Source organism: Haliotis rufescens, unplaced genomic scaffold, assembly GCF_023055435.1.
Source record: "Haliotis rufescens isolate VD_foot unplaced genomic scaffold, xgHalRufe1.0.p SCAF_3, whole genome shotgun sequence".
Lineage (NCBI taxonomy): Eukaryota > Metazoa > Mollusca > Gastropoda > Lepetellida > Haliotidae > Haliotis > Haliotis rufescens.
In genome coordinates, this window is record NW_025964001.1 from 48,707,904 (window position 1) to 48,731,524 (window position 23,621).

The 23,621-nt window shown below is 42.9% G+C and overlaps 1 protein-coding gene across 1 annotated transcript in view; it reads left to right on the plus strand.

Annotated features, from left to right (window-relative positions):
• LOC124149729 (39S ribosomal protein L49, mitochondrial-like) overlaps positions 1-10,358 on the plus strand; it is a 42,915-nt gene extending 32,557 nt beyond the window's left edge. Inside the window, exons 2-4 of the mRNA XM_046521478.1 lie at positions 504-657; positions 1,163-1,290; positions 10,166-10,358. Of these exons, the coding sequence (XP_046377434.1) occupies positions 504-657; positions 1,163-1,290; positions 10,166-10,312 (429 nt within the window). The 3' untranslated portion in view covers positions 10,313-10,358. The remainder of the gene's footprint in view (positions 1-503; positions 658-1,162; positions 1,291-10,165) is intronic.
• Positions 10,359-23,621: the final 13,263 nt, after the last annotated feature.

Consider the following 23,621-nt stretch of genomic DNA (forward strand, 5'->3'; position numbering starts at 1 on the left):
GGTTATGTTCATGTTTCTGGTGATGCTCATGATGTTTCTGGTTATGTTCATGTTTCTAGAGATGTTCATGATGTTTCTAGAGAGGTTCATGATGTTTCTGGTTATGTTCATGATTTTTCTGGTGATGTTCATGATATTTATGGTGATGTTCATGATGTTTCTGTTATGTTCATGTTTCTGGTTATGTTCATCACTTTGTTCATGATGTGGGGGCACTGGTGGCCCAGTCGTCTAAGGTGCCGTGATTCGCTGTGCAGAGTTGCGTCCCTTGGGCACGCCAGAAACCTATGATTGTGGGTTTGAATCCCGGTTCGCCCGATTATGTTTCTAGGTTTGTCAGCACCATACCTGTGCTCCTTGGTTTCACCAAAGTGGTAAACGTCGGAGACCTGCATCTCTGGTGATTTTCATGATGTTTCTGGTTATGTTCATGATGTTTCTGGTGATGTTCATGTTTCTTGTTATGTTCTCGTTTTTAGTTGATTTAAGTTTTGTTATTGCAGAATAACCAGGCTAACAAAGAAAAGAACCATCCAGACTATGAGGTTTCTACAGAGGAATTTAAGTTTGTAGAGAGATTGTTGCCAAGAGAGACCGTCCCTGAACCACCAGCACATGATTGTTACCCGACACCATCAGGATGGTTGCCCCCAGCTGGTAGGTACTTGCATAACATCAGTTCAGGGTTGTCTGTCCATGTAGCAAGCACTGATAGCCCAGTGGCCAAATGTTCAACTCACAATGTTCACGGTGCAGGGTTGCAGCCCCTATTGGCCCTACCTCCCTTAGTCTTGCCTTGCTGAGCTGGTCTTGGGTTTGAATCACAGATTCACCCTGACCAATCAGGTGATGCATTTAATTTTTTTCGTTTACCAAACAGAGCCTAAAACCATCTTCCGGAAATAGAAGAAAAATATTTTATATTTAAAATTAATTGTTTTGGAATAATGATCTTTCCAACCATACACTTGCTTGTAGATGTCAGTGGATTTGAATATGAGTTTGATCTGCATCACAGAAGGCCTTACTTCCACATAAAGTTGACACACTAAAGATTTTGTTGAAATATTGGTCACAAGTCAAGCTCTTTCTAAAGCAGTACATGAACATTTCAACAAAAACATGTTTGGGCACAAGGTAAAGATGATATTTCATTTCCCAGAAAATGCCTCACTTATGAAGTATTTGGTGAAGCGGACCAGGAATCACATGCTACCCCTGTATCTGCAGACCAGCAATGCCGGCACCCGGCACATGGTGATGATCAGGAAGGTGGAGGGGGATATCTGGGTATGTATATCATGTATGTCAGTAGGTCCCCAGCAACATATGCTGGTTGTAAGAGGCGTCCAAATGGGTCGGGTGTTCAGGTTCAGTGACTTGTTGATTGCATGTCATGACAACAGGTTGTTGCTCACAATATCGATCACTAGGTATTCTGGCCCAGACTTGATTATTTACAGTTTTCTGTGATATAGCTGGAATATTGCTGAGTGCAGCTTTAAACAACTGAACTTGCATGCTTATGAATATTTTATATTTTTGTCAGTTAGTGAAGGTTGTTTATGCCACTGTCAGCAATATTCCAGCTGTCTTGGCAGTCTGTAAAACCAGGCAAACCAGTGACTGAAAGCATCAGCAATGAGTGTGGTTGGGGCACTGTGACAATAAGTGATATGCAATCAGCTCAGCCATGCCTCCAAGGATCAGGTCAGAATAGGGGTGGTGTGGTAGCCTACTGGTTAAAGTGTTCTCTGGTCACGCCGAAGACCCTGGTTTTATTCTGCACATGGGTACCATATGTGAAGCCCATTTCTGTTGTCCACTGCTATGATATTGTTGGAATATTGCTAAAAGGGGCATAAAACAATGCTCGGTCACTCACTCAGGTTAGAACAGGCGCCCAGTACTTCATGCTTGTTCAGTATTCCACAATACTGCAGTTACATTATATTTTATAGAGATGCACACATGATGCAGAAATGTACCTATCTTGCAGAATATCACATTTTCTGCAGAACTCTGACTCAAATTTCTTCAAATAACATGTGAGTCCAAAGATGGTTTTAAACATGTAAACAGATATTTATTTTGTTTTGAAGGGATGTTGACTTTTGTATTACTGCTTACCGAAAGTGCATGTCTGTATGTTTACTCAAGCCTCTGAACTGACAGGGGATAGGATGGTCAAGCCACTGTGCTGACATGGGTTAGGATGGTCAAGCCACTGTACTGACAGGTGATAGGATGATCAAGCTACAGTACTGACATGGGATAGGTTGGTCAGGCTACTGTACTGACATGGGATAGGATGGTCAAGCCACTGTACTGACAGGCGACAGGAAGGTCAAGCCACTGTACTGACATGGGATAGGATGGTCAAGCCACTGTACTGACATGTGATAGGTTGGTCAGGGCTACTGTACGGACATGTGATAGGATGGTCAGGCTACTGTACTGACATGTGATAGGATGGTCAAGCCAGTGTACTGACATGTGATAGGATGGTCAGGCTACTGTACTGACATGTGATGGGATGGTCATGGCTACTGTACGGACATGTGATAGGATGGTCAGGCTACTGTACTGACATGTGATGGGATGGTCAGGCTACTGTACTGACATGTGATAGGATGGTCAGGGCTACTGTACTGACATGTGATGGGATGGTCAGGGCTACTGTACTGACATGTGATAGGATGGTCAGGCTATTGTACTGACATGTGATAGGATGGTCAGGCTACTGTACTGACATGTGATAGGATGGTCAGGCTATTGTACGGACATGTGATAGGATGGTCAGGCTACTGTACTGACATGTGATGGGATGGTCAGGCTACTGTACTGACATGTGATGGGATGGTCATGGCTACTGTACGGACATGTGATAGGATGGTCAGGGCTACTGTACTGACATGTGATGGGATGGTCAGGGCTACTGTACTGACATGTGATAGGATGGTCAGGCTATTGTACTGACATGTGATAGGATGGTCAGGCTATTGTACTGACATGTGATAGGATGGTCAGGCTATTGTACGGACATGTGATAGGATGGTCAGGCTACTGTACTGACATGTGATGGGATGGTCAAGCCAGTGTACTGACATGTGATAGGATGGTCAGGGCTACTGTACTGACATGTGATAGGATGGTCAGGGCTACTGTACTGACATGTGATAGGATGGTCAGGCTATTGTACTGACATGTGATAGGATGGTCAGGCTACTGTACTGACATGTGATAGGATGGTCAGGGCTACTGTACTGACATGTGATGGGATGGTCAGGCTACTGTACTGACATGTCATGGGATGGTCAGGGCTACTGTACTGACATGTGATAGGATGGTCAAGCCAGTGTACTGACAGGGGATATAGGATGGTCAAGCTACTGTACTGACATGTGATAGGATGGTCAGGCTACTGTACTGACAGGTGATAGGATGGTCAGGCTACTGTACTGACATGTGATAGGATGGTCAGGGCTACTGTACTGACATGTGATGGGATGGTCAGGCTACTGTACTGACATGTGATAGGATGGTCAGGCTACTGTACTGACATGTGATAGGATGGTCAGGGCTACTGTACTGACATGTGATGGGATTGTCAGGCTACTGTACTGACATGTGATAGGATGGTCAAGCCAGTGTACTGACAGGGGATATAGGATGGTCAAGCTACTGTACTGACATGTGATAGGATGGTCAAGCTACTGTACTGACAGGTGATAGGATTGTCAAGCTACTGTACTGACATGTGATAGGATGGTCAAGCTACTGTACTGACATGGGATAGGATGGTCAGGCTACTGTACTGACAGGTGATAGAATGGTCAAGCCACTGTAATAACAAGTGATAGGATGGTCAAGCCACTGTACAGACATGGGATAGGATGGTCAAGCTACAGTACTGACATGTGATAGGATGGTCAGGCCACTGCACAGACAGGCGATAGGATGGTCAAGCCACTGTACTAACAGGTGATAGGATGGTCAAGCAACTGTACTGACATTTGATAGGATGGTCAAGACACTTTACTGACAGGAGATATGATGGTCAGGCTACTGTACTGACAGGCGATAGGATGGTCAAGCCACTGTACTAACAGGTGATAGGATGATCAAGCTACTGTACAGACATGGGATAGGATGGTCAAGCTACTGTACTGACAGGCGATAGGATGGTCAAGCTACTGTACTGACAGGTGATAGGATGGTCAGGCTACTGCACAGACAGGCGATAGGATGGTCAAGCCACTGTACTGACAGGTGATAGGATGGTCAGGCTACTGCACAGACAGGCGATAGAATGGTCAAGCCACTGTACTGACAGGTGATAGAATGATCAAGCTACTGTACAGACAGGTGATAGAATGGTCAAGCCACTGTACTGACAGGTGATAGGATGATCAAGCTACTGTACAGACAGGTGATAGAATGGTCAAGCTACTGTACTGACAGGTGATAGGATGGTCAAGCTACTGTACTGACAGGTGATAGGATGGTCAAGCTACTGTACAGACAGGTGATATGATGATCAAGCTACTGTACAGACAGGTGATAGGATGATCAAGCTACTGTACAGACAGGTGATAGAATGGTCAAGCCACTGTACTGACATTTGATAGGATGGTCAAGACACTTTACTGACAGGAGATATGATGGTCAGGCCACTGCACAGACATGGGATAGGATGGTCAAGCTACTGTACTGACAGGCGATAGGATGTTCAAGCTACTGTACTGACATTTGATAGGATGGTCAAGACACTTTACTGACAGGAGATATGATGGTCAGGCTACTGTACAGACAGGTGATATGATGATCAAGCTACTGTACTGACAGGTGATAGGATGGTCAAGCTACTGTACAGACAGGTGATATGATGATCAAGCTACTGTACAGACAGGTGATAGGATGATCAAGCTACTGTACAGACAGGTGATAGAATGGTCAAGCCACTGTACTGACATTTGATAGGATGGTCAAGACACTTTACTGACAGGAGATATGATGGTCAGGCCACTGCACAGACATGGGATAGGATGGTCAAGCTACTGTACTGACAGGCGATAGGATGATCAAGCTACTGTACAGACAGGTGATAGGATGATCAAGCTACTGTACAGACAGGTGATAGAATGGTCAAGCCACTGTACTGACATTTGATAGGATGGTCAAGACACTTTACTGACAGGAGATATGATGGTCAGGCCACTGCACAGACATGGGATAGGATGGTCAAGCTACTGTACTGACAGGCGATAGGATGTTCAAGCTACTGTACTGACATTTGATAGGATGGTCAAGACACTTTACTGACAGGAGATATGATGGTCAGGCTACTGTACAGACAGGTGATATGATGATCAAGCTACTGTACTGACAGGTGATAGGATGGTCAAGCTACTGTACAGACAGGTGATATGATGATCAAGCTACTGTACAGACAGGTGATAGGATGATCAAGCTACTGTACAGACAGGTGATAGAATGGTCAAGCCACTGTACAGACAGGTGATAGGATGGTCAAGCTACTGTACAGACATGGGATAGGATGGTCAAGCTACTGTACTGACAGGCGATAGGATGGTCAAGCAACTGTACTGACATTTGATAGGATGGTCAAGACACTTTACTGACAGGAGATATGATGGTCAGGCTACTGTACTGACAGGCGATAGGATGGTCAAGCCACTGTACTAACAGGTGATAGGATGATCAAGCTACTGTACAGACATGGGATAGGATGGTCAAGCTACTGTACTGACAGGCGATAGGATGATCAAGCTACTGTACAGACAGGTGATAGGATGGTCAAGCTACTGTACTGACAGGTGATAGGATGGTCAAGCTACTGCACAGACAGGTGATAGGATGATCAAGCTACAGTACAGACAGGTGATAGGATGATCAAGCTACTGTACAGACAGGTGATAGGATGATCAAGCTACTGTACTGACAGGCGATAGGATGGTCAAGCTACTGTACAGACAGGTGATAGGATGATCAAGCTACAGTACTGACAGGTGATAGGATGGTCAGGCTACTGTACTGACAGGTGATAGGATGATCAAGCTACTGTACAGACAGGTGATAGGATGGTCAAGCTACTGTACTGACAGGCGATAGGATGGTCAAGCCACTGTACTGACAGGTGATAGGATGATCAAGCTACTGTACAGACAGGTGATAGAATGGTCAAGCCACTGTACAGACAGGTGATAGGATGGTCAAGCTACTGTACAGACATGGGATAGGATGGTCAAGCTACTGTACTGACAGGCGATAGGATGGTCAAGCTACTGTACTGACAGGTGATAGGATGGTCAGGCTACTGTACTGACAGGTGATAGGATGATCAAGCTACTGTACAGACAGGTGATAGGATGGTCAAGCTACTGTACTGACAGGCGATAGGATGGTCAAGCTACTGTACTGACAGGTGATAGAATGGTCAGGCTACTGTACTGACAGGTGATAGGATGATCAAGCTACTGTACAGACAGGTGATAGGATGGTCAAGCTACTGTACTGACAGGCGATAGGATGGTCAAGCTACTGTACTGACAGGTGATAGGATGGTCAGGCTACTGCACAGACAGGTGATAGGATGATCAAGCCACTGTACTGACAGGCGATAGGATGGTCAAGCTACTGTACTGACAGGTGATAGGATGGTCAGGCTACTGCACAGACAGGTGATAGGATGGTCAGACTACTGTACTGACATGTGATAGGATGGTCAAGTCACTTTACTGACAGGCGATAGGATGGTCAAGCTACTGTACTGACATGTGATAGGATGGTCAAGCTACTGTACTGACAGGTGATAGGATGGTCAGACTACTTTACTAACAGGCGATAGGATGGTCAAGCCACTGTACTGACAAGGGATAGGATGGTCAAGCCAGTGTTCGGACAGGCGATACAATGGTCAAGCCACAGTACTAACATGTGTTAGGATAGTCAAGCCACTATACTAACAAATGCTATGATGGTCAGGCCACTGTATGGACAGGGAATAGGATGGTCAAGCCACTGTACGGACAGGGGATTGGATGGTCAAGCCACTGTACGGACAGGGGATAGGATGGTCAAGCCACTGTACGGACAGGGGATATGATTGTCAACCCACAGTACTGACATGTGTTAGGATGGTCAAGCCACTGTACTTACAAATGAAATGATGGTCAAGCCACTGTATGGACGGGATTGGATGGTCAAGCCACTGTATGGACGGGATTGGATGGTCAAGCCACTGTATGGACGGGATTGGATGGTCAAGCCACTGTACGGACAGGGGATAGGATGGTCAAGCCACTGTACGGACAGGCGATAGGATGGTCAAGCCACAGTACTGACTGGGGATAGGATGGTCAAGCCACAGTACTGTCTGGGGATAGGATGGTCAAGCCTTTGTACCGACATCTGTTAGGATGGTCAAGCCACTGTACTGACAGGCGATAGGATGGTCAAGCCACTGTACGGACAGGCGATAGGATGGTCAAGACACTGTACTGACAGGTGATAGGATGGTCAAGCCACTGTACGGACAGGCGATAGGATGGTCAAGCCACAGTACTGACTGGGGATAGGATGGTCAAGCCACAGTACTGACTAGGGATAGGATGGTCAAGCCACAGTACTGTCTGGGGATAGGATGGTCAAGCTACTGTACTGACAGGTGATAGGATGGTCAGGCTACTGTACTGACATCTGTTAGGATGGTCAAGCCACTGTACTGACAGGCGATAGGATGGTCAAGCCACTGTACGGACAGGCGATAGGATGGTCAAGCCACTGTACTGACAGGCGATAGGATGGTCAAGCCACTGTACGGACAGGCGATAGGATGGTCAAGCAACAGTACTGACTAGGGATAGGATGGTCAAGCCACTGTACGGAAAGGCGATAGGATGGTCAAGCCACAGTACTGACTGGGGATAGGATGGTAAAGCCACAGTACTGACAGGCGATAGGATGGTCAAGCCATAGTACTGACTGGGGATAGGATGGTCAAGCCACAGTACTGACTGGGGATAGGATGGTCAAGCCACAGTACTGTCTGGGGATAGGATGGTGAAGACGCTGTACTGACATCTGTTAGGATGGTTAAGCCACTGTACTGACAGGCGATAGGATGGTCAAGCCACAGTACTTACAGGGATGGGATGGTCAGGCCACTGAACTGACTGGGGATAGGATGTAGCCGGCTCGGTGTAGCCGGTGTTGGTTTATTATCAAGTAGCAGCTGGAGTCTCAGGACTGACAGGAATAGCGATAAAATTTATTTCTCGTAAGTTGCAAAAGAAAGCATTAAAGCATGATAATATTTGGATACTTGCCAAAGCAAAGTTGAACAGCATTGAGGATCATATTTTAACAGCACTGGCTGATTGTAAGATATCCAAGGAGGAGTTTCGTTTAGTGTTGTCAGAACTAACCAAATACAATGCAATGAAGCAGGAGATTCGCTCCAATTCTCGTAAGACTAGTGGTATTAGCGAGGATGAGAAAAAAAGTTCATAGAATGGGAGACAACAAGCGCGTCAATTATTCCGTGCCAAAACCAAAGAACTGGTTGGAGATTGAAAATAGATTGTTTCCTATTGTTAGATCACATTTAAACGAATTCTTACATAAGTCTATAATAATGTCAACAAAAACATTTATGCTCCGGGACAAAATTATCAAGTGGTGAGAATTACCACAAGGTATACATTATATCAGTGATGTCAAACCAACCAAATACGGTCATCAATTGTTTCTTTCCAATTTTGAAAAAGAGTTTATATATAGTCTGGTCTCCTAGTAAAATGAACGAAGAACTTAGTAAAAATGTTGAATATCACTTTGTTCAAAATAATGGTATGTGTATGAGTAAAAATAATAGAGATTATTTTCATTACAATTTAGTTTAGTCTCATGACGATAGTTGAATCGCATCATCATTTTTGCATAAAAAATTCCCTCTGTAGTATAGGTATTGGGGTATATATATCTGGCTTCAGTGGATTTGCAGCAGAACCACCATTACCTATACTACTGAATTACTTTTCTTAAATGACATAAATCTGGTTAGAAAAGGTCTTCTGCTACACATGCTTGCCGTGACAGGCAACTGATGGGATCGGTTGGTCAGGCTCGCTGACTTGGTTGATCAGTTGTCATGTTTGTAATAAACCCCTGAATGGGGATTCTGTAAGAGATCATTGCAACGTCACGGGTAATTATCGGGGAGCCGCGCATAACGAGTGTAACTTGAAACTAAAAATGAATTCTCAAACAATACCCATCCCCGTTGTGTTTCATAACCTTAGAGGATACGATTTTCATCTCATCATGCAAGCTATCTCAAAGACCGACGGTGGCTTAACTTGTATTCCTAATAATATGGAAAAATACATATCTTTCTCGTTGACTAAAACTATACATTATATGAACAAGGATGGGAAAGCCAGAATAAAGCAAAGTAATGGGCTTAGATTCATAGACTCCGTACAGTTTCTGTTATCTTCCCTGGACAATTGAGCTACTGCGAACAATCCTGATGACTTTGCGATAACAAATAAATATACCGATAGGTGCCGTCATTTGTTGCTGAGAAAAGGTGTATATCCTTACGAATATATGGATGATTGGTCTAGATTCAACGAAACTAAATTACCACCTCTTGAATCATTCTATAGTAACTTAACAGAATCTAAAATAACAGATGCTGATTATGAACATGCTCTGACAGTGTGGGATAAATTAGGTTGTAAGAATTTAGGCGATTGTCATCATATTCCAGTTGCATAGATCGATGCTCATGATGTCAACCACTGGATTGTCTGGTCCAGAATTGATTATTTACAGACCACCTTCATGCAGTTGAAATATTGCTGAGTGCAGTGTTAAAAAAACTAACAAACCATCAAACCATAATTTGCTGTGCAGTTGTTTCCCTCACATGTGCATGAATCTGGTGGTCATATGCTGGAATCCCAGATTCACCGTGATTGTGATCCTTTGTCTCTCAGCACCATATTTATTGTCATGAACTTCAAATGGAAAATGTCTTCAGCTTGTATTACTCCAGTCATAATACCATGCTATCTGAAAGCTCAGAGCTACATTAAGTGCCTCTCACACAGCCACTCTCCATATTCATTTGCAGGCCTTTGAATCTGACATTCGAAAGCATCTGGAAAAAGTTACAGGGAAGAAAGTTGCAGTTCAGGTGCATGAGGTTGGAAGATTTATCCGTGTGAAGGGGATTCTTCAAGATGAAGTGGCAGCGTTTCTGTTAGAGAAAGGTTTTTAGTGAATGTGTGTTCAAGGTTTTGAGGGAATAAAATGATGTGTTAAAATCAACTGTAATGTTTTTTGTTCGTGATGACTTTTCCAAAGATTGTTTTATACTCTGATTACCAACTAACATCTGCCGTTGGGACCATAGAGCAGCCTAGTGGTATTACTTTTTGCCAGATAACCTTTTGGGATGTTGCTGTCAATATGTTTCTGAATGTCTCTTTTCATCAGTATTCCCCCCACAGTGATTTCGGATTAAGGAGGTTCCCCAGCAACCTACCTGGTACATGTATGCTTGTTGTAACAACCTACTGAATGTCGATTGTGTCATCATAATCCAATGGTATGGGGCTTACCTCATTATATCACCGTATGCCGGATGCTGGTCTGTAGCTACAGGGGCAGCATGTGGTTCCTTGTCCAGTTTACCAAATACCTCTAAAGTGAGGTAGTTTCAGGAAACTAAAATTTTGTAAGCTCATCCTGCATTACTTCTTAATGCATTTACTGCTGTTTTTTGTGAGAAAGAGGTCCAGGTGCTGGAAAAAGTTGTTCCAACTAGTTGAATGGCACTACCCTCACACAGTTGGCAGGTGACCTGGAAGCGATGATGTCACATAAGAGCACATTACTGCTTTGTCAGCCTACACGGATGGACATGTATTCTGTGGATTAAAGCTCTATGGTTTCCAGCATCCTTTGTATATTTATTTCAACATCGTTTGAACATATATTGTGTTGTGTTTATGGCTTGTGCCTTTTATGGTTACTGTGCCTAGAGCCACAAACGAGCCTGAAAATGTTATGATTAGTAAAATCTAAATATTTTTATATTTGTATAATTATCCTGCATTACTCCTTTATGCATTTACTGCTTATCTTATGACGAAAAGAGACACCACCTGGGTATGATCCTGGGTGAAAGAGAAAAAGCTGTTTCCATCTCAAGTCCTGCTTTTTGTAGAACCATTGCCGCTGTCATGTGACCAGATGTGACGTCACATCAATCATATTACCGCCTGTCACTGAAGATCCTATGCCATCTGTCACCTGCCCTGCGTCAATAACTCACACTTCACCAATGTCATGTGTTGCTTGGGCTTCTAACTTCAGCCCAGGATTTGACAAGCAGTGTCATATACAACTGTGTCCAATAAAACAGTTCCTGACCGCTAACATCAGGCGGCATGATCCACTCGTTGCCATCATTCTACCAGATCTAAGGACTCAACTGGTGGATGATAGAGTCAAACATCTTAGGAGGCATCTCCTTATTCAGGCTAGCCCAAAAGCTACATCTGTTTGTAGATGCCTCCGTTCAGGAGTGGGGCATCTTCCCGAGTCAAGTGAGTTAACTGAATATAGGAGTCCAGTTTCCACACTTGAGGAACTAGGCTGGTATTATGGAGTTACATTTTGGCTGGACTAACAAGTGTATGTATGCCTTGTCCAATCAAAATCACGAAACAAAATTTAAATCTGGTTCATAAAATTGTCCTGCAGATTTCGGTCGATTGCAGGATTTGCAAAGCATGTGCACGGCCAACTTGTTGTCAACAGATATTTTGATGCACTTCGCGATGTAAGACTCGTTTTATCACAATATAGATGTTGATTATCGATCAGATTGTCATGACTGGGGGCAGCCATTTTGTTAGAAGCAAATGCAAGTGTTACGAGAGGTGGAATTTGATTGGTCCATAGAAGAGGCATAGAAGGGACATAACTCGTAATAGCCACAGGTGGCGCTATCGAGCCCAGGAATTCCAGCCTAGTTCAACTTCTATATTCAGTTGACTCTCTTGCATCGGGAAGATTGGGTGGGTGCTCTCTAAAAGAGCCAGACAGCCTCAGGGCTCTTGTCTGGCACATAACATTCTTAGGCACATAAACAGTCTGGAGTTGGAAGCACTCATTCTGGCCATCTCACGAGATCAGGGCTGTAGTCTCTACCATGGCTCTAGTCAGCAACTGTTCTATAATCGTGGAAGGATGTTTTTGGAGGTCCGACACAGTCTTCGCAAGTCATTATTTTCGCGGGTTATAGGTAAAACGGCACCTCAGGAAAACGTCACCTGGCGAAAACGACACCGATTGGCGAAAACGTCACCTCGCCTCAAGCGAAAACGGCTACCTATTGCCTGGCGAAAACGGCACCCTATTTTTTTTTACCTTGGTAAAATATATGAAATTAAACTTACATGGTCGCTTGCAAACACCAATAATTGTGAAATGTTAAAACAAGTTTACATTAGAAATTAGCCTCTACTCCAACTATATTCCTACTTAGCCTATAAGCAACTCAACTTATTGTGAAAACATAACATGTCTTGAAGTAAAATAAATGAAATTGAACTCACATCGTCTCTTACAAACACCAATAATAGTGAAATGTTAAAACATTACAAAAGAATTTAGCCCCCTGCTCCAATTTACTCGCCGACTCTGATTGGGAGGCGCAACTAACTTATTGTGAAAACATATGCTTTGAAGTAAAATAAATGAAATTAAACTTACATCGTCTCTTACAAACTCCAATAATTGTGAAAATTTCAAACAAGTTTACATTAGAAGTTAGCCCCCTGAGACAGCTACAAATAATATGTAACAAATAACATAAATCAGATATACTACAACATAAACCGTTCTTAAAAACAGAGGTGCCATTTCTGCCCGTCACATAGTAGCCGTTTTCGCCAAATGCGGTGCCATTTTCGCCAGAGAGATCGGTGACATTTTGCTGAAGTGATGTTTTAGCCTGCACCCATTTTCGCGATGTGGTTCATGAAGACGTCAAAGTCGTTCGTAGTTTTGGTCCTCTGGTAGTGGCCCAGCAGGTAACCAACCCCCGATGCAATTTATGAACTCGTTTTGTCTGGTATCGTTTTGTATCTACGCCCGGTGAGATACAGATGCATTACCGAGTAATGCACGTTAAGTAAAAAGTTTAGTAAAGTCTAAATATATGTTTACATTTGCATACTTATCCTTCATTACTACGTCTAAGGTAGACCGTCCTCCTAACTTTAGCTCCAGAAACCCTTTTTTGACAAGCACGGTCGACAAAGGGTAATATGACTTAAAGGGATTTAACATCAGGTCACATGACAGCGGCAATGGTCCTTTTAAGAAAGCGGGACTTGAAATGGCAATATTTTTTTCTCTTTCACCGTGCACCATCGCTGGGCGGTGTCTCTTTTTGTCGTGAGGTAAGCCGTGAATGCATTGGGAAATAATGCAGGATAATTATACACATGTAAAAAATATTTCGATTTTACTAATTATAACGCTTGTTTGTGGCTCTCGTTACAGTAATATTATGGGCGTAACTGTTGTTCCATCCGCCATTTTAAATTCGACACATGGCCACGATTTCATGTCTTGCGTTCTCAATTCTTGTATTTTTGTTTGGTAAGACATTATTCTGGTTTACCTAATGTTTTATGTGTGTTTTAAGATATGCTTTACACCACTTTCATGCAATAGTTTTCTCTTATACACTTTTCAGTTTTTATTTTACAATATGCCTCCAATTTCCCATTGTGTGTTTTCCACATCAATATGACAGAATTTATGCCTGGTTGCCACGCGAGCTGTGAGGCCGGGATTCCCACCCTCTCTACCTTGACTGCACAGGACCCTGTACATCATCGTCACATCGTTCTAGTAAGCCTGATCTCCTCGTGAGGGCATGGAGAAAATCCAGCCTTTTATCTGGTATTGATGTCATGTCATAGGTCGCTGGTCAATGTGCGATCCCTAATACTTCAGCCGAGTTGGCGACCATTTTGGATTTTCAGCCACCAGGGGGCGCTGCTGAGATGGATCCATATCCAGAAATGTTCGGAATGGTTCAATGTATAAGTGTGCCAAGTTTTTGTCCTGAAGTGCACAATTTTTGCCTTAACCGCCCAACTATACATCTTCGTTATTGCTGTAAGAATATGATATCATAATAGGACGTCATTCATGAGATATGTGGCCACCGTGTTTTAAGGCCAAACCAGTGTACAAAAAGAACACAGAATAAACCGAGTGTTGCAAGCAACACAGATGTCTTTATTGCATATCAACATTACCCATCCCACAGCAGTAACATGGTTCTTGGGTCTTGCCTTACCACACCACAGACTGCGAAGAAGTACCTTGTATTTCACTAATATCCCTCAAAAGCAGATTTATCAAGTTTTGCAGTCTCAAAAGTCAAACGTTTGCTTCTCAATAATTTCAGCTGTACATGCTAATTTCTCAGTCCATACACAAACTGATCATGACGTTATGTCAGTGACGGACACTTCCAAAGGTTAAGAGTAGGCATGGTGTCTCGTGAGTTTAGTCTACGGACGCTTACGAGTGATCCTGATGCCATTTGGCACACTCATCCCATTCCGAAATCTACAAGATGGTGAGGAATGAGCCAATATGGCGCGAACTGAAAACGGCTCCAGGCTAAACAAACCATAGGCTACACAATCGTGTTCAACTGTGGTCACCTTACCTCGCAATTTATTTTAAAACAACCATCAAATTTCAGCTCTAAGCTTCACCGCTGAGATAAACAAGAAAAAGAAGGCCCGAATTACGGCGCTACCCAGCAAGCGTTTCTGATTGGTTAAAGGTTTTGGTTTGGTTTGTTGTTTAATGCCGCACTCAGCAATATTCCAGCTATATGACGGCGGTCTGTAAATAATCGAGTCTGGACCAGACAATCCAGTGATTAATATAATGAGCATTGATCCAGGCAATTGGGATCGGTGACATGCATCAACCAAGTCAGTGAGCCTGATCACCCGATCCTGTTAGTCGCCTCTTACGGCAAGCAGAGTGACCTTTCACGGCAAGCATGGGTTGCTGAAGACCTATTCTACCCCGGAATCTTCACGGGTCTCTGATTGGTTAAAATGTGTAGGGAGGGAAATTCAAGACCATCAATGATAAATCTGCTTTGAAAAGTTTAATTATTCTGTAGTGTTCCTTGTCATCCCCAAAATTTTGCGACCCGTGAAGATCCGGGGTGGAATGGGTCTTCAGCAACCTATTCTTGTCATAAGAGGCGACTAACGGGATCGGGTGGTCAGACTCACTGAATTGACTGATGCATGTCATCGATCCCAATTGCGTGGATTGTTCATGATGCCAATCACTGGATTGTCTGGTCCAGACTCTATTATTTGCAGGCTGCCGTCATATAGCTGGAATATTGCTGAGTGCGGCGTTAAACAACAAACAAACAAACCCAGCATTTTACCATTGCAGGTATTGAATTTCCCTCCCTTCACCGTGTGCTAATATTTAGATCCACAATTTATAGTTTTAGCCAATCAGAAACGTTTGCTGAGTTCAAGCCCATTTCCGGCCACCTTTGTCTTGTTTTCCTCGACGGCAAAGCTTAGGGTTGAGATTTGATGGTTGATTAAAAATAAATACAAGGTATTTAAGGTGATTACATATCAACATGATTGTGTAGCCTATGGTTTGTTTAGCAAGTATAAATATGTTGAAATAAGTGACATTCATATTTCATGCGATATCGAACTGTGATTAGAACCGATTGTGAAATCTAGGATAAGGACCAAGATGGCGGGTATCACTCCTTGTCTACATGTGTATGGAGGGATGTGATTTTTTCTATATGAATATATTATGTTAAACACGCTGTCATCGAAATCCTGTGTTGTAAAGCTAGGGTTGATTCATCGTAAAGGGGGTCCAATGGCTAAGGATAGAGTTTGGTTAATCTAATAGCCACTAAACGGGAACGTAACCCTAATGATCGTAAAGGGGATCCAAGGGCTAAGGATAGGGTTGGGGTAACCTACCCTAACACTGGCGACATTTGGATGTTTTCAGCGACTAAAAAATATACCTAATAAACTGCATTCTTGTGCATGTTAATGAAAATTAATGAATCCAAAAAATATTATGTATATTAATTCTCATTTATCATCATTTTAACCAGTTGAATTAAGGAAAACACGAAAAAAAGAATATATTGAAAATAAAAGTGCTTTCATCAACTATCGCTTGCTATAAAATGCGCCGCCGCAGGCTATATTTAGTAAACAAATATTCAAAACTCTACATCGCTGGGCTTATGCAACGACATTGCGTGGGAAGATGATACATATATATCATTGAGAGGAGCTTATGCACACTCGGTGACCCTTGACGTCACAGGGCATTGTTTCGCCAGTGTGACTGGCAACAAAATACTTCAAATTATTACCCACGTGGTGAAGATACAGGTGATAAGATACTAAATCCGTACATCACACGTGTGTCGTACAAGGTTGACCTTGTTTTATTCGTTTTGACTGGATAACTGACCTCTGTGACACCGCGACGTCATTTATGTTACAACTGCAACTACAAGGCAGAACTGAAGCAATCTTATGAAAACAAGAGATATTTACAAACATTTTATTAAATCAAGCAAGATGGTCACACGCATACAATTCGGGTTATTAGTTATGCATGGTGCTTCTACAGACATTATATAATCGAGCTATATCCATTTACAATGTACGATCTTCTATCAAGGGTCCCCATTAGCATGACGCACCCGACCATTTTCGCAACTTTTAATTTGGTTTAACGTAAAAAGATAAGCATGGTGAGATGAAGTCAATTAAGTCTTATCTGGACAGATATCTAGACCTACTTGGGATGTTCAGGTTGTGCCATCAGTGTCAACTTTAAAGCGTATTTTGTGGCACTGTTTCTGGAGTTGTTTGGTCACGACTGCCCGTCCAGATTACTAAAAGTGAACATATCCGATACAAATCATTTGAAAACTCCGTAGAAGTGTGGCCCCAAACTTCCCAAATGTGAACAATAACAATCTCTTACTCTAGCGTAAAAGCCAACCTGACACTTGCATGATTTTTGTTCCCGCAATGGCTCGCACATGATTAAAGTCTTCGGAAATGAGCGTGAGGAGTGTGTGAAGGGTGCGTACCATGTCGTAGAATTTGAAAATGTTCACAAATTCGGCACGCATAAATTTTCGTGCCACTTGCGTGAACCATGCGTGAAAACTGCGAGAACTCTGCGTGAACACTGCTGACGGTGCGTGCCATGGGAATCCACTACACGCTCTGACACGCCATGCCACGCATTGGTCACGAACTGTCCACGTTGTGGGCGCGCCTGTCCGCGCTGCGTTCACACATTCGAGCGTGTCGCGGATTGATCGTGCGGTCGTTAGGGTTGTTGTCACGAGTTCACGTGATCAAGGAACGCCCAGCTCACGCATAGGTCACGCACGTCACGAACCATTCGCGCAATACACGAACTGCTCACGAAGTGTTTACTCATTGTTCACACGTAGTTCCCGACCAATGAGCGACGCTTCAGTGCATATGTTAGCGGGTCCTGGCCATTCTGCACTTGCAGCAAATAGACATCATGCCTTACAAGGAGAAAGCCCGTAGAAGAAGGGGAAGACCAGTGCAGAAAAGACAGGAAGAGGACAGGCCTGAGAAAGAGACAGAGATTGCAGACAGGGAGAGGGATCTTTCTCCTCCTTGCTCCTGCTCAAGTGTGGATGTTGTTCCACAGACACTACTTGATGTTATTGCAGGGACTCAAATAGAACTGTCAAGTGAAGAAGAGCCCACAGTAAAACAGAAGAAGAGAATCAGAGTGTCCAAGAAAGAAATTCCTGAGTATAAGTGGACAGATGAGGGTACCATGAAATTAACAGAATATGTAAAAGACTACCCACAGTTGTATGACAAGAGACAGAAGGACAGGCTCAGTGTGGCTGCCAAATCCGAGTTATAGACAAAGGCTGGAGAACACAGGAACCTCCTGCCACTAGTATGCATTTTTCCAAAAAGAAATTCCCCTGATTGAATTTCTGAATGAATTGTTATTATGATTTAGTCTGATTTCTGTTGTGATACTGTCACTGCACGGCACAGGCTTGTCATCATTAGGGAGCGGGGCTGCTTCAGGCAGTCTGGCTCTGTTCTCTTCTTCAGCATCATGCAAGGTACAGTTCTTCCATGTTCCTCCACCTGAGGCACAACCTTCTGCCCCAACATCAACATACTAGAACGTATACCCAGCATCTGCAACTGCCATGAGTGCAATGCTGTGGAAGCCCTTGTAATTATAATAGAGGGAGCCCGCTTTGGGTGGCTTCTAAATAGCAAAGTGCTTGCCGCCCAGGGCCCCCTGACAGTTGTGGTAGTTCCATCTGGAGCTGAACATCTCAGCAACCTCCTTCCACTCTTCTTCAGTTTGGGGGCAGCTGAGCACTTCGTCCTTGAAGACCTCAATGACAGCTTTGCACACCTCTGGTAAGAACTTGCAGATTGTACTTGCTGTAACTCTGAAGCTGTACTGTAGACTTGGATAGGAATTTCCAGTGGCTAGGAAGCGGAGGGTGGCAGCCAGCTTGAGTCCAACTTCAAGCGGTTCTCTTATGAATGTGGTCTGTTTCTTAAGGTGAGGGATAAACTTCTCCGCCATCTCTTGGAACATGTCAGGTGTCATTCTCACATAATTCCTGTAGCCTCTGGGATCTTCCTTAATTAGTTCTGTCAATAGCTGATCATAATGTCCGAACTCACGTCTTCTAGCCAACCATTCCATAACCCACACTGTCCTTGCTTTCCTTGTTCTAGTTAGGGTTGTCTCTTCTTCTTTCTCATACTCTTCCTCTTGCTTTTGCTGCCTTTTCTCCTTCTCTTCAAGAAGTAATAGTCCTGCAGCTGCCAGATATAGACACCTCTGTTCTGCAATAACAGTCTCTCTTGTATTCAGCATGTTGTATCGTCCACAGCGAGTCAAGGAATGAAGCGTCTCTTCTATACACATGCACAAAAGTTAAGCGCCACCCACTATATTTGTGAGCTGTTACTTTTGGCACTTAATGATGACTATTATAACGAGATGTACGATTGTTATAAGCCGTATATGTAAACCTCTTGTGATGCAAAAGTTGTCCCAAAGCAAGTTTATCTTGTGTTCCAAAAGAATATGAGCAGAAAGGAATTTTACCGAAGACCAGAAATTGAAGGATTAGAAAACATTGAAAAACTTTTTTTGTCATGTGACTGTCATGATATCAGCAGACCATATCAGGTGTCATATAGACACTCTAGGGAGTGCAGAGTCTATTGCAAGACAGAAACATCAGTAACGTGTGTATGATCCATGGACATTGACCACAGCTTCAACCCTACGCCTCATACTCATTACAAGTAGTTGAATGATTCTCTGAGGCAAACAGATCCATTCTTCATGAAGTGCGGCTTCAAGTCCAGCGAGATTTTGAACTGGGGGATCACGATGTCTGATTTTCTGGCCAAGAATGTCCCAGAGATGCTTAATCGGATTAAGATCCAGACTACGAGCCGGCCAAGGAAGAATGGCAATAGCTTCTTGACGCAAATAAGCCAAAACTGCCCGAGATCTGTGTGGTCTAGCATTGTCGTCCATGTAAACAGGTCTTGTCTGAAGAGGATGGTTGCCAAAATGAGGGACAACCACTGGATGAAGAACGGCATCTTCGTATTGTTGGCCATTCAGGTTTCCACGAATTGTCACCAGCGGAAGTTTGCAGCCGAAGGAAACACAACCCCATATCATGACAGACCCCCTGCCACATGCTAAGGTCTTCTGGATGTTCCTTGGTGCAAAATGAGTGTTATGTTGCCTCCAAACACGTATTCGACCATCAACAGTTCGTAGCAGCATTCGACACTCGTCAGACCAATGGATCCTCCAGTTGGCCAAGTTCCATCGACTACGGGCACGACACCATATCAGACGATTCCGCTTGTGCCTCTCAGTCACTTGAGGACGTTTTACTGGTCTTCTGTCGTTATAACCAGCCGCTCTGAGGCGACACCTTACGATCATCATGAAGAGTCTCTGATGGGTAATCCACTGCAGTCTTAAATCTGTTAAAGTGGCAAATGGATTTCGTCTGACTATCCAGAAAAGACGTCTATCCTGTCTGTTAGAGGTCTTTCTTGGCCTGCCACACCGATGCCTGTCATTGACATCATTGGTTTGACAATCAAACGAGTGATAACACTCTGATGACGGCCCATTTGTCTTGCAATGGCCCTGCATGACATGCCAGCATTTTTCATGCCTATCACTTGCCACCTTTCAGCGTTTGTTAACTTTCTCCTCACCAAGGCTGATTTTCAGCCACTATTGGAAGGGGAATCTCACACAGGAGCAAAATGCAACCACGTGTCTGAAACTTGAATTTCACTATTTATAGGGTAGCGGAACTGCAGCAACACATAAAGCACGCTTTCCTTGTGGTATCCGGACAAATTTGGGTTCATGAAACTATGAAAGCCTAATTCAGTCATACATAATCATATTTCGTATTTCTGATTCCTTCACGTGAAATCAAGAGACTATGAATATGGTGGCGCTTAACTTTTGTTAAAACAGCGGGAACTATGTGTGCCGTGTGTGACACTGCCGGACATTGCGGTATGGTAGACATGAACAATGCGCGAACAATACTTAAACTAAGCGTAAACAAAACGTGCCATTGCGTGTCAATGCGTGCCAATGCGGCCCATGTCTGGCCGTGCATTGCGTAGGCATTGCTTAAGTTATGCGCGAATAGGGCGCAAACGCGGCTTCATGCTCCACTGCGTACCACCGAAATGGCACGCCTTGCCACGACGCATTGCGTGCCATTGAAGGTACAAAAATCGTGCAAGTGTCAGGGTGGCTAAATGCTTTGAGTAGATCACGGTTGTCTTTTCTTATTTCGGTGATGGCCTTGCCCTTCGTTCGAAGTTGTCACTGACATGCAAGCAGACTTGAGTTTGTTGATTTTCACGTCTTCAGTATGGGGTGGTACAGTTAACATGAATGTCTTTGGCGAACACTCTGATTTCCCTCTTCCAAAATGTTACAACAGGATAAATTCAGCTGATTGATCAAAGAAACCGAACCACTTTGATTGCACAGCCAATTTCAAAGCGCGGTGCTAAAGTGACTTTTAACATTTTCTTATAGGTTTCCTGCTTACTAACAACAATGCGCTTGAATTAGTTGAAGAAAATCTTAAAAAAGGATCTTGAGCGTCGTAGATGTTATATTTGCAAATACAACAGCAAGATCATTTCATTAATGCGAATGCATTCACAATGTCGACAATTGTCAATGTCGACCCATATTTGGGTATATATCAATATTCAAGCACAACCAGAATTTGCAGCCGGTTTAAGTTTGGTCAATTATATGCACGCTATATCATAAGGAAAACGTTTTATGAATTGCTTTTGTTCGTTTGATTGACAGAATATTGATGCTAGATTCACCACCAATCACAATTACTCCTTTTGTTTTGTATACTTTAATCACGTTTCACTATTTCTTAAATACTGACTTCATGATGTATTATTCTTTATACTATCAACGAAAAATTAGGTAAGATGTATAGTAGTATAGGTAATGGTGATTCTGGACCACTTCCCCTGGAGCCAGATTTATATACCTATACCACCACTACAGAGAGAATTTTTTATGCAAAAACGATGATGCGATTCAACGATCGTCATGAGTCGTATTAAAAGAAACATCAATATTAATTAATAATGAATAAAATTTACTATAGCCCACGAGGATATTGGAAAGGTATAGGAGCAATACAAAAATTAGCCACCGCGGCTAAGGTATCTCAAGATGTGGCCAAGGATTGGTTAAAGAAACAAGCGATGTGGCAAATATGATGTGGCAAATATACTTACCAGCACCGCGTTATATACCGAGGAAGAAGTTTGATATTTTTACAACGAATGAAGTTCATCAGGCTGACCTCTTGTTTCATCCCCACGATAAGGTAAGACGCAAAACGTATAAATACGCTGTAACCGTAGTGGATGTGGCTAGTCAATACAAAGAGGCTGAGCAATTAACCTCGAAAGATTCAACAGAAGTAGCTAATGCACTGAGTCGTATATATAAACGCGGACCACTAAAATGGCCTAAGCTATTTCAGGTAGATCCTGGTCGCGAGTGTATGGGATCGGTAACTAAACTGTTAACAAAGCACAATGTCGAAATCAGGCGTGGTGAAAAAGAGGCCCACCGTAGTCTAGCTCTCATCGAAAGATTTAACCGGACATTAGCGGAACGTTTGTTTGGCTATCAGTATGGGATCGAAATGAAATCTGAGCAATTGAGATCAACCGAACGGGTGACACGTTTATCAGCTGTTGTATCAGCGCTGAATAATGAAGTAAAGAGATTAATCGGGAAGAAACTGTCCGATGCGATTAAAATGAAATCTGTGACTTCCGAATCTTCAGCACCGAGGAGAGGCAAAGAACAAACGAGTTCCCAACGATACAGTATTACCGCCCTAAGTTACCATAAGCATAGGTAGTTACACCATCATTATCAATCCATCTCTTTGTCTCTAAGGGGGATAATGATGTCTTGTTCATTTTTAATCCATATATCCTATGATTGTAACTTCTTAAAGAGTTCATCTCGTGTTTGAATGTTCTACCGTTGAATAATGCTTCTTTATACTGTTCGTGTTTGATATGCTTTTTTACCACATACTTCTTAACACCCTTAGCTTTTCTTATCTCCCCATTATCGGACTTCTTTATAGAATACATCTTAGGTCTTAATCCGACATACTCCACTATAGGGGTCCCAGCACATTCATCCTTCATCTTACCTAACACCTTTTTATTTACAACGCTGTGCAGTGGATTATCTTTAGGGTAATCGCTCGTGTCGTACATATCTATTTTTTCTGCCATATCTTTATACACATCCTCAGTTTGTATTTCCATCAACAAAGAATCTGTGTCGGTATATAACACCTCGCTTCTTAAGTTCGTTGTAATAAAAGTCATACATTAAGTGTTTTGACAAGTCGAGAATACTCATACCGATGTACACCGGTCTGTTGAATTTTATATTACTCTTCTGCATATGCAACGCGGCTAAGTCATTATCGAATATCTTGCTTCTGTTAAAAGCCGGACTGGCTATAAGTATATAGATTCTTTTCAAAATCGCTGGTAGCTATCTTTCTTAAATCTGTGTTCAGCCTTATATAGGGCTCCATCCAAGGGCTTTGATCAAACTTTACAACTCTGTGTATTTTCTTTAGTTTCATACCTAACGATAGATATAACTGGAGATTTCTGTAGTGAACTATATATTTTGTCTTATCCATCAAATTTGGTATGAGTTTTTCTACGTTAGCTAACCTAGTATTTCCCATCAAAGAGTGTTGATATTCCGACATCCAATCTTTATTAACCATTAATCTTTCGGGAGCTAGCGGATAACTGTTATGGTCTTTATGTAAC